This window comes from Helianthus annuus, chromosome 11 (assembly GCF_002127325.2).
Source record: "Helianthus annuus cultivar XRQ/B chromosome 11, HanXRQr2.0-SUNRISE, whole genome shotgun sequence".
NCBI classification, from domain to species: domain Eukaryota; kingdom Viridiplantae; phylum Streptophyta; class Magnoliopsida; order Asterales; family Asteraceae; genus Helianthus; species Helianthus annuus.
Window position 1 is genome coordinate 168,267,267 of NC_035443.2, and position 10,906 is coordinate 168,278,172.

A 10,906-nucleotide genomic window follows, 5' to 3' on the forward strand; every position below is an offset into this window, starting at 1 on the left:
CGTGTCAACCTGTTTTAGACACGGAATATGTTAAGGTTAAACACAAAACATGATAACTTCGTGTAGGTTCGTGTCGTGTTATCGTGTTCGTTTCAGAATTGTCAGCCCTAATTATAAGGTTAACTAGTCAATCTGATTGAACCGTCTGGTATAACCTGGTACAACCATTTCTAAGCCTAACTCGGTATGATTAAAAACCGGTTTTTAAAACATTGACATAAATACATAAATCGCTCTTAATCAAAACTGAAACCAACATGCGACATCATCAGTTCTATCGAAACTTACACGATCGTCTGGTTATCGTAGCCACATGCTTGTTCTTCTTCACCATATTGACATCATTAACTTTGTACAAAGTTGTTTTTGCGACATCTTCTTCCGTTCCATCAGAACCCAAAGGCTTTAGGCCCAAACTTGATAGGGCCTCCATCTAATTTCTTTTATCTACGGGGTATTTCCATTTTGCAGCAACAATTAACCCACCAGGTTTCAATCTACCAACCCAATATGATTCACAATGAACAAGCATACTCCAGGTTGTTGGCAATATGTCTTCAACACTGCAAACAAATTCAAACCCGCCAACTGTTCGACGAAATGCCTCAAAGAGTTAAACAAGCTTCCAGAGCCGTTAACCTCATCCATGCCCAAAGCTTGACACTGGGATTCGATTCCATAGGTAAACTTGGCAATGCCATTGTCGATTTGCACGCTAAATGTGGCAACATTGTGTTTGCTCAGAAGAGTTTTGACCGTTTGGAACGACGAGATACGCTGGCGTGGAACTCGGTTTTATCGATGTATTCGAGACAGGGAATGTTGGAATATGTTTTACGGCTCTTTGGGTCTTTGCGGGCTTCTGGAGTTGATCCGAATCAGTTTACTTATGCCATTGTTTTATCGGTTTGTGCAAGATTGACGGATATTGTGTTGGGTAAGGCGGTGCATTGTCATGTTGTGAAAACGGGGTTCGTGTGTGATTCGTTTTGTGAAGGATCGCTTATTGACATGTACGCGAAATGTGGCCTTGTAGATGATGCATCAAAGATATTTGATGGGTGCGTGTACGCGGATACGGTTTCGTGGACCGCGATGATTGCCGGTTATGTTAAAGGTGGTCTCCCTGATAAGGCGATAACGTTATTTAAGGATATGTTGAAAGTAGGTCGTATACCAGATCAAGTAGCATTTGTAACTGTCATTAGCGCGTGTATTGAATCAGGGCGTTTCAATGACGCACGCCAGTTGTTCGATAAAATGCGTGATCCAAATGTTGTAGCATGGAATGTCATGATCTCAGGGCATGCTCGGGACGGTTGTTACCATATGGCTATCGATTATTTTAAAAGTATGACTAGATACGGGATTAAACCGACTCGATCCACACTAGGAAGTGTTTTAAGCGCCATTGCGAGTACATCTGATCTTGATTGCGGTTCACAAGTTCATGCGTTAGCAACCAAACAAGGGTTGTTTTCCAATGTTTATGTTGGAAGCTCTTTGATCAACATGTATTCAAAGTGTCAAGAATTGTGTTTTGCGAGGAGTGTCTTTGATGCATTAGACGACAAAAATACTGTTTTATGGAACACAATGCTCGGAGGTTACGCACAAAATAGAAACGCCGATGAAGTAATTAGTCTGTTCATAAACATGAGACATTCTGGCTTCATACCGGATGAATTTTCTTACACTAGTGTTTTGAGCGCGTCTGCTTCTTTGAAAAGTGTTGAATTAGGGAAGCAGTTGCATTCACTTGTCGTCAAATACAAGTTCAACATGAACTTATATGTGGGAAATGCATTGGTAGATATGTACGCAAAGTCGAGTTCTCTACACGATGCTATAAAACAATTTAACATGATAAAGAATCGCGATAATGTTTCTTGGAATGCAATGATAGTCGGTTTTGTGCAGGAAGAAGAAGAAAGCAAGGCGTTTAGCATGTTTCAGAGGATGCGAAAAGACGCTATTACCCCCGATGAGGTATGTTTTGCTAGTTTACTCAGTGCTTGTGCAAATGTCCAATCTATCACCAAAGGAAAACAATTGCATTCACTTTTAGTTAAGTTAAATATCGAAACCAGCCTTTATTCCGGAAGCTCTCTTCTTGATATGTATTCTAAATGCGGGGTCGTTTCTGACGCACAAAAAATCTATAGTTCCATGCCGGTGAAAAGCGTAGCTTCTACTAACGCTTTAATTGGTGGGTTTGTTGTTCAAAATTCCGTTACGTTAGCTATAAGTTTGTTTAAAGATATGCTATATGGAGGATTGTTAAACCCATCGGAGGTTACGTTAGCAAGCTTATTGGATGGCTGCAATGAACCTTCCAAATTGACTCTCGGAAGACAAATTCACAATTTTGTTATAAAATACGGTTTTTCTGGTTATGATGATGAATTCTTGGCGGTGTCTCTTTTGGGCATGTATTTTAACACGCGGGTCCCGGCAGATGCTTTGGTTGTCTATTCAGAGTTGCCAGACCCGAAAAGCACGGTTATGTGGACTGCCGTTTTATCGGGACTTGCTCAAAACGATTGCAGTGACAACGCGTTGGAAATATACCAGGAAATGAGGAGAAACAATATAATGCCTGATCAAGCGACGTTTGTTAGCGTTCTTAAAGCATGTGCAGCGTTAGCGTCTTTACAAGACGGTCATGTGGTCCACTCGCTCGTTTTCCACACGGGTTTTGACTCAGATGAGTTGACTTGCAGTGCTCTCGTGGACATGTACGCTAAATGTGGGGACATCGCAAGTGCTTCGCAAGTCTTTAACGAAATAATTAACAAAAAAGATGTCATCACATGGAACTCGATGATTGTTGGTTATGCGAAAAACGGGTACGCGGAAGACGCACTACGTATCTTTAACGAAATGAGTGAGTCAAAGTCAAATATAAAGCCTGATGACATCACGTTTCTTGGAGTACTCACCGCTTGCAGTCACGCAGGAAAAGTAACCGAAGGACGTCGTATTTTTTACTCTATGATTAACCACTACAAGATCGAACCACGTATGGATCATATTTCATGTATGATCGATCTTCTTGGAAGGTGGGGTTATCTCAAGGAGGCCGAGGAAATTATCGACAAATTAAAATTTAAACCAACTGCTATGATCTGGGCTACATTTCTCGGGGCATGTAGAATACATGGTGATGAAATACGAGGAAAACGTGCGAGCGATGAACTGTCGAATTTGGAGCCCGAAAGTTCGGCTTCGTTTGTGTTGCTTTCTAATATATATGCGGCTTCGGGGCGGTGGGACCAAGTGAAGTTAGTTAGAAGGACTATGAAAGAGAAGGGCGTTAAAAAGCACCCCGGATGCAGTTGGATTAAGTTGGGAGAGAGTACACACTTGTTTGTTTCGGGGGATGACTCGCATTCGAACTGTAGTGAAATATACGCGCTTTTGAAACAACTGAAAACACCGATGAAGGATCAAGAGTATGCTCCACTAATGCGATGATCTTGTTGCAGTAATTTACTTCTCAAAAGGTACAGTTTAACTTTATCCTTTTCTTTTCTCATTTACTGGATTCTTTTTAAAATTCATTGTTCATACAGTTAATCATCTATTATGTTTAGCTGCTAGCTGTTACACATCAGAGAAATTAGGTCTAGTAGTGTGGTTCTTTAGTTATTAAAATCCAGGTGGTTTATAAACGTTATGCGTTTATTAGTGAAGTATTTATGAACACTTTAGCACCCTAGTGTTAATATACCATCTTATCAATAAAAAGGGATTCAAAGCCTGAATTAAAGGGAGTAATGCATATAGTAATATCTTTTTCATGTTACAATACTAATTTTGTTTGCTAGTAAACCCAACCCCACCTGTGACCTGACACAACCGCTACAAAGTTACTCTTTTTGTGGTTCTTAGTTTTGTACATGATTTTACGATTTTTATAAAGTTTTATGTTTATGCAGTATGCTCACAGGAAGTGTTTGGTGCAACGAAAAGGGTGACATCACTTGTGAAATATGCGACCAAGTAAGCTTCAATTATAACACTTTCGAACTTTTTAAAGTTTTTCATTGGTTTTGAATTTACTATGACCGTTTAAATATACAAGGGACAATGAAACTGGCAATTTCAAACCCCCTTTTTTAGAAAAAAAAAAATTAACAAATGGTATAGTTATCTATAATATTATAAAAAGGAGAAGTGATGTACAAAAAAGTAATTTGACCAGGGGTACACATTTTTAAGAAGCATGTACAAGGGACTGCAAGCTGGTAGAAGAGGAAGTTCATCAGATTTTTAAGACGCTCCGGGGGCAGGCTAGGGATTTCACCCATGAACCCTAATATCCGATTATATAGCTTGTAAGTGAATCGTCTTGCAATTGAGACGTGAAGATAGAAAGGCAGATTGAATGCGAATGATGGTGGGAGTCTCCAGGTTGCAGATGAAGCATCGTGTGTTTCATGATCAACAACGGTGGCGGTTAGCACGAAGCCAATCGTTTTGGTTTTGCAGTTCCCGAAGTACGATCTGTTTGTGTTTTGAGTGTAGATGCTTTTTGATGATCATATAAATTAGTCTATAGTTTTTGATTCAGATTGTGTGATTTAGTTTTCATTTTACGCAGTGTCTCTTCCTTCCCTTTTGAATGGGTTTTGCTTTTAAAAACACAAGGAAGGGAAGGACTGTACATTCCATTTCTCATTGTCTCTCTCTATCGGGGATCCAATTCCACCGCTGTCATCGCTGCCGATGACTCTCATGGTGGCAAAGAAATCAAGCATTGAAGAAGAGAAATCGAGAGCAGAGAGAGTGTAGCGGAGGGAAGAAGTGAGACTGAAGAGCCACCCACGGCTTCGATGGCCATTATTTAATAAATTTCAATTTTGATGGCCATTATTTATTTAACAAGTTTCAATGGCTTTGATTTTGGTCTGTTTATTTCGTCTTGAATCGCAACCATAGGAAGACAAATCGCATGAGAAGAGCGGTTGGATGTAAGTCTCTTTTTTGTTGCTTGGATTTATTTTGTTTTTACAGAATAATCCCATAATTTTTACGCGAGGATTGTAGTTTTATCAATACTAGGGTTTCTGTTGATTTGTTCGTGCAATTTTCTGTGTTTGAAGGATCATATTGGTCTGAGACTGAAGATGGCAGGAGGTCACTGCCCATCAAGATGGCAGGAGGTTACATGTAATGTTAAAGCTTAAAAACTTGATTGTTTTTTTAAACCATTAGTTGTAATGTGAACTTAATACTTTAATATGATTGGCGCAGGTGCAAAAGGCAAATTTTCTGGTGGTTTTGACATCAGTGCATTTGGTGCACTGCAGGAAGGGAAAGGTATGAATATTGTATACATTGCGTTCTGTCTGTGTGTCAACTAGAGATGGGAATTAGGTGGTTTGACGGGTCAAAATGGGTCATTTATATATGAATCGGGCCAAGCTGACCTTAATTTTTGCAACACCTTTTATCCTAGCTTTTGAATAATTTTTATAAGTTATGATATAGCTTTTGAATGAAATGAATTAGGAGGTTTAATGTTTGATGCATCAGGGGTATTTCCGTCTTTTTTTTAACTTGAAAGGGAAATTTGGTCTTTTCAGGGGTATTAGGCATTTTTACATAAAGTGAAAAAGACTGAATTGTCCTTTAAGTTTGAAAAAAAAAAAAGACGGAAATACATCTGAGTTAACAAAGAAAAATGGATGGAACCCTAGGGACGAAAATGGCATTTTACTCATACTAAAAGTAAGTGTTTGAGGTCAACCTCCACATTTTGTGACCTCTAGGCTGTATGATATATCTTGTCATGGTTATAATTTTGCATATATTTGATCTGTTTTAGTGTCTCCAAGAGCTATTTTGCAAAGACCAATGGCAGGCTCTCAAGTTCCGTATTGTCCGATAGAGAAGAAAATGTCAGATTCTTGGTCACCGCTTGATCCAAGTACCTTTAAAGTGCAGGGACATAATTTTTTGAAGTAAAATAAGCTTGACATTAAACTATTTATTTATTTTTTTCCTCTAATTTATAAGGGGTTTGTATTTGTCTTACCGAAGTGGCATGTGGTTCCTTCTGTTTTACATAGATAAAAAGAAAGAATGTGCTTCAAATCAAGCTGCTTATTACCCTATTGGTGTTGATGTATTCTTATCTCCCCGTAAGATTGATCATATTGCACGCCTTCTTGAACTCCCAAAAGTTGAATCATCTGGAAAAATCCCTCATTTGCTTGTTGTAAATCTTCAAGTATGTCCCTTCTAACCATTAATTTTTTAATTTTATCTCGTACATAAAAAAATCATAAGGTCAAATTTCGATGCATATGCATTTTTAGATGAGTTCATCGTTTACTTTCTACTTAACCAGATTTTTTATGTCTATAAATTAGATACCTTTATACCCCCTACACTATTTCAAAATGAATATGACGGAGAAGGAATGAGTTCTGTTTTGTACTTCAAGTTATCTGATAATTGGTCATGTCTCATCTTCTCATTGTTCAAGCTTTCATATGGTTATGATAAACATTTTATTTCGAGTATTTATGTGTTTTATAATTTTGATAGAAAATAATTGACGTTGAGGTGGAACGGGGTAGAGGTTTCCCGGTAGATACCATTGCACCCTGCAGGGAAAGATTGAAGATCTTGGGCCGACTCACAAACTTAGAGGATCTTCAGTTGAGTTCCGCTGAAAGGAAGCTTATGAGTGCTTATAACGAGAAGCTCGTTCTCTCACGTCCCTAACATGAATTTTTCTTGGTAAATATATTTATTCCACATGTTTTTTTACCTCATGGTACTTTTTGACGTATATTAAGTATTTTTTTTTTTATTAATACTTAAGACCCCATTTTGAGTAACACAAAGAACTGTACATGTGGTAATACGGCACGAGGATTGGCTGGGTTACGGGTCAAAACGGGGTCAGGTTGTAAGTAAGGGTCAAACGTTTAAGTAATGTTGAAATGGGTCGGGTCACTGACCTGTATACACTTAGTCAAGTTTTATATTTTTCGGGGATGATGTGTTGATTATAAGTATTGTTAAAATATATACACATAAGGGTTAGCCGTAGGCTCAATATCTAAGCCTGGTAGAGTTCTTGGTTCATAGTCTATATGATATATACATTTACTCGCCTCTGGGTAATATATAATATATTTATGAATTATGATCTGATAAACACATCTCTTTTATCTTCACCAAAAAACAATATTATTGCAATAATGGCTTTAATTTAAGTCTTTTAATAAAACCCGTTTCACCCATTTGATATATTTTTGTTTCACCATCTACCCATTTACAAGTAGGTGGATACCAAGTGTCACCTCTAAAGATGTTTTAGTTTTTTTTTCTTATTTTTTTCTTTTCGAGGTGTTAAAAAGATACCAATCTCTCTTTGGTTGCACTATTTTCATGTTGAAACAAATGTTTTATGTATAAAAACTATGTTACTGTGCTGAAATATATCTAACTGCAATTTAATGTCAAACATAGTTTTTTTATATGTTATTCATACATTTTGTTGTTTTGTTTTTCTATCATGTATGGGCTAAGAGAAACTGGGCTAAGGCGTAATGGGCTTAGAGAAACTGAGCTGGGCTAAAGCGTATTGGGTTGTTAAATCACGTTCTGATGCCAAATGGGCTTACGGCAAGTGTGATCTGCTGCTATATAAACGAGGCATTGTCTTCATTCAAAATGGATCTACATACCGCCAACTTCTCTCTCTTAAGTCAAATCCCTGATTTCAAGGATTTCAAGTCTGAGATCTTGTTTTGTTCATACTTCTTCCAGATCATTCGTATAGGGTTTCAATTTTTTTTCTCTTTTACAATCTCTTGAGTTCTAGATTTAGGATTGGTTTTGGTTCCAAGTGTTACAGAACCTGTTATCATTCGATTTACTGAGAGTTGTATTTTAAATAAGTTCATTATTAATGATCTTTGTATGTTGGTGAGACATTATTGTATGTTGTGATTGAAATCCGTCACCCAACGTGCGCCTAAGAAACATAACTACCCGCAGCAACGCGCGGGCATTCCTACTAGTATTTGGAAAATGATTTATAGCTTAGTATTTAAACACATCTCATTTAGGTGGTTCTGTAGCTAATTCATGCTGACGAAAATATAGCTTTTGGTTTCCCTTAAGAAAGCCTAAAAGGCTTAAGGGTTGTAGGAATGTGGAATGTGAATGAGACTTAGATGTCTTTTGTTGATAAGAAGACCCATGAAATCATGACCTTTTTACATTCATCTAAGAGAATTGTTTGTTTATATAAAACCACTTCGTACTCTACCAAAACATATATGGCCGTAGCTAGTGTTTCCAGACAACAAACCATACGCCACCTAAAGCTTTGTCGTGTCAGCAGCTGGAGTGCCATGTTCGAGATCTGTCATTACTTATTATTGTTGATCATTTGGTGGATTCTTAATTGATAAACTGTTTAGGATATTTTATCATATGATTAGACAAATTGTTAAAATAAAAGGACTAAGCTATTAAAACCATATATAAAAGCTACGGTGATCATAATGTAGTTTACCTTTGTCATAATGTAGACATTTTATACGTATAGCTCTAAAGTTGATATGATCAATAAATAGCAATATTATATCCTTCATATTGACATTTGTCGACTTCATCGTATAATATTAAGATTTTTGCAGGTGGACCATGTGATATTTAAATACTTGCAAAGTCCTTTAGGCATGATCAGTGGAAAGTCATCGTATAATGCGAAATTTGTACCATTATCAGTCACTATTTTGAGTGGGAGACCGAATCTGCAAATGATATGCTCTCAAATGAATTTCTGCACTATCATTGTTGTAGTTGACGCCAGGGCTTTTGCCTCCACCCACTTAGTAATAGTCGACAACAACGATTATGAACTTAACTGCGCCTAGGCCTTCAGGAAAAAGGGTCCCACCATGTCGATCCCCCACTGCTGGAAGGGCCAGGCTGTTGATACTGGAATCAGATCATTTTTTGGGCACAGGGTCTTCGGCGCATGCCTTTGACAGACATCACATTTGCGCAGTTCATTTAAAGCATCGACGTGCATCCCTGGCCAATAATAGCCTGCATTCATAGGGCTGTAAACGAACTGAACGTTCAACGAACAGTTCGTGAACCGTTCGGCGGGAAGTTCGTTTATGTTCGTTCGTTTAATAAATGAACGAAATACAAGATATTTCGTTCGATTAGTTAAATGAACGAACATGAACAGAGGTCTCGTTCGTTCGATTGTGTTCGTGAACGTTCGGTAAGGTGTTTGTGAACATGTTCGTGAACATTCGTTGATTTGCGTTCGTTTATGTTCGTATGTATGTGTTTTAATTGAAGATCTTTGTACTTTCTTATATTTTATTTGTACTTTTTATATTATTAAACTTTTATTTATTTTATTTCCCTAACAATTAAACTAGGAAACCGACTTTCACCTTGTTATGCATCATTTTCCTTTCATTTCTCATTATTTACCTCCAGAATACAATCGACATCCGTTTCACAATAAGGGATTCAAGTTCGAGTGCTACTCTCTGGGCCATCTATCTTTATCATTTGTCGCGTTAGCCAAATTTATTTGTGTTCGTGAACCGTTCGCGAACACACTCATTTCCTTAATGAACGAACACGAACATAAAATCTCGTTCGGTAAGTGTTCATGAACCGTCCGTGAACACATTTATTTCCTTAACGAACGAACACGAACAAGGCCATGTTCGTGTTCGTTCGGTTCGTTTGCAGCCCTATGCGTTCATGATCTTCGCCACAACCATGCGAGGGCCCGCATTTATCCCACAGATGCCTTTATGAATTTCTCTGATTAAGTAGCTTGCATTTTGGGGGGTCCACGCAGCGTAATAGTGGCCCCAAAAAGGATCTCCTGTAAAGAATGCCCTCGTTCATTTCATAAAACAGCGCTTTGCTTTAGATCTTCCTAGCCTCCGCCTTGTTTTCTGGAAAATCCTCACTTTCAAATATTAAATGATAGGGGTCATCCACGAAGGTGGCCCTATCTCTATGACATTGACCTGGTGCAGCAGTACCGATAGGTTTTTCAAAACTTCAATTCGGACATCCTTCGTGAGGTGTTGAAATGCTGTTGAGGCTAGCTTATTTAGCGCGTCAGCAGGTTTGTTTTCTGATCGATTGATGTGAACAACCTTGTATGATTTGAACCTTTGGAGCAGCTCTCTTGCTTGTTCCAAGTATAAAGCCATTACCTCGCCCTTTGCATCATATATCCCGTTGATCTGCCTTGAGATTAGCAGAGAATCAACATGCGCTTGTATGTTTTTTGCCCCCATCTTGATGGCTAGGCGAAAGCCTGCCAGGAACGCTTCGTACTCCGCTTCATTGTTGGTATTCTTGAAATCCAACTTTATTGCATAGGTAAACTCATGCTTTTCTGGGCTGACAAGGCGCAAACCTGCTCCTACGCCGTCTTCATTTGAAGCCCCATCAGTAAATAACAACCACAGTTCATCCGATGTGTTATGGGCGGGTGTATCGACTGCCTCACATTCTTTGATCTTATCTTCTGGAACCTCGGTAATGAAATCTGTTAACACTTAGCCTTTGATAGCTGGGCGCGGCCTATACAAGATGTTATGCCCCCCCCCCAGTTCAATTGCCCATTTTGCCAAACGACCCGAGGTTTCCGGCTTTTGCAAGATAGTGCCAATGTGAAAATCGGTGAGTACTGTGATGACATGACCGGTGAAATACCTGCGCAGCCTCCTATAAGCATATAGCAGCGCGAGTTACTAACATCTCTAACATCAAATAGTGTGTTTCCGGGTCAGTAAGCATCCTACTGACATAATAAATTGGAGTTTGAACTCCCTCCCTTTCCACTAGTAATACGGACCCAACTGCCTTGTCTGAAGCAGACAAG

The 10,906-nt window shown here is 38.5% G+C and overlaps 1 protein-coding gene across 3 annotated transcripts; it reads left to right on the plus strand.

Annotated features, from left to right (window-relative positions):
- The first annotated feature begins 270 nt into the window (after positions 1 to 270).
- On the plus strand, positions 271 to 6,735 carry LOC110890962 (pentatricopeptide repeat-containing protein At3g09040, mitochondrial). 3 transcript variants are annotated; one of them, XM_022138603.2, is made up of 9 exons: positions 271 to 3,506; positions 3,942 to 4,005; positions 4,208 to 4,502; positions 4,607 to 4,976; positions 5,109 to 5,175; positions 5,260 to 5,325; positions 5,834 to 5,969; positions 6,078 to 6,238; positions 6,559 to 6,735. In XM_022138603.2, the coding sequence occupies exon 1, from the start codon at positions 511 to 513 to the stop codon at positions 3,475 to 3,477; it is 2,967 nt and encodes a 988-aa protein (XP_021994295.1). In that variant the 5' UTR covers positions 271 to 510; the 3' UTR covers positions 3,478 to 3,506; positions 3,942 to 4,005; positions 4,208 to 4,502; positions 4,607 to 4,976; positions 5,109 to 5,175; positions 5,260 to 5,325; positions 5,834 to 5,969; positions 6,078 to 6,238; positions 6,559 to 6,735. The 3 variants fall into 3 exon arrangements, with proteins under 3 accessions (XP_021994295.1, XP_035835947.1, XP_035835946.1); XM_035980054.1 differs by lacking the exon at positions 6,559 to 6,735 and adding an exon at positions 6,381 to 6,530 and having other exon boundaries at positions 4,225 to 4,502; XM_035980053.1 differs by lacking the exon at positions 6,559 to 6,735 and adding an exon at positions 6,381 to 6,529.
- The last annotated feature ends 4,171 nt before the right edge of the window (positions 6,736 to 10,906 follow it).

Coding starts and splice junctions, on each gene's coding strand:
- LOC110890962 (XM_022138603.2), top strand. CDS start 511: ATGATTCACAATGAACAAGCATACTCCAGGTTGTTGGCAATATGTCTT.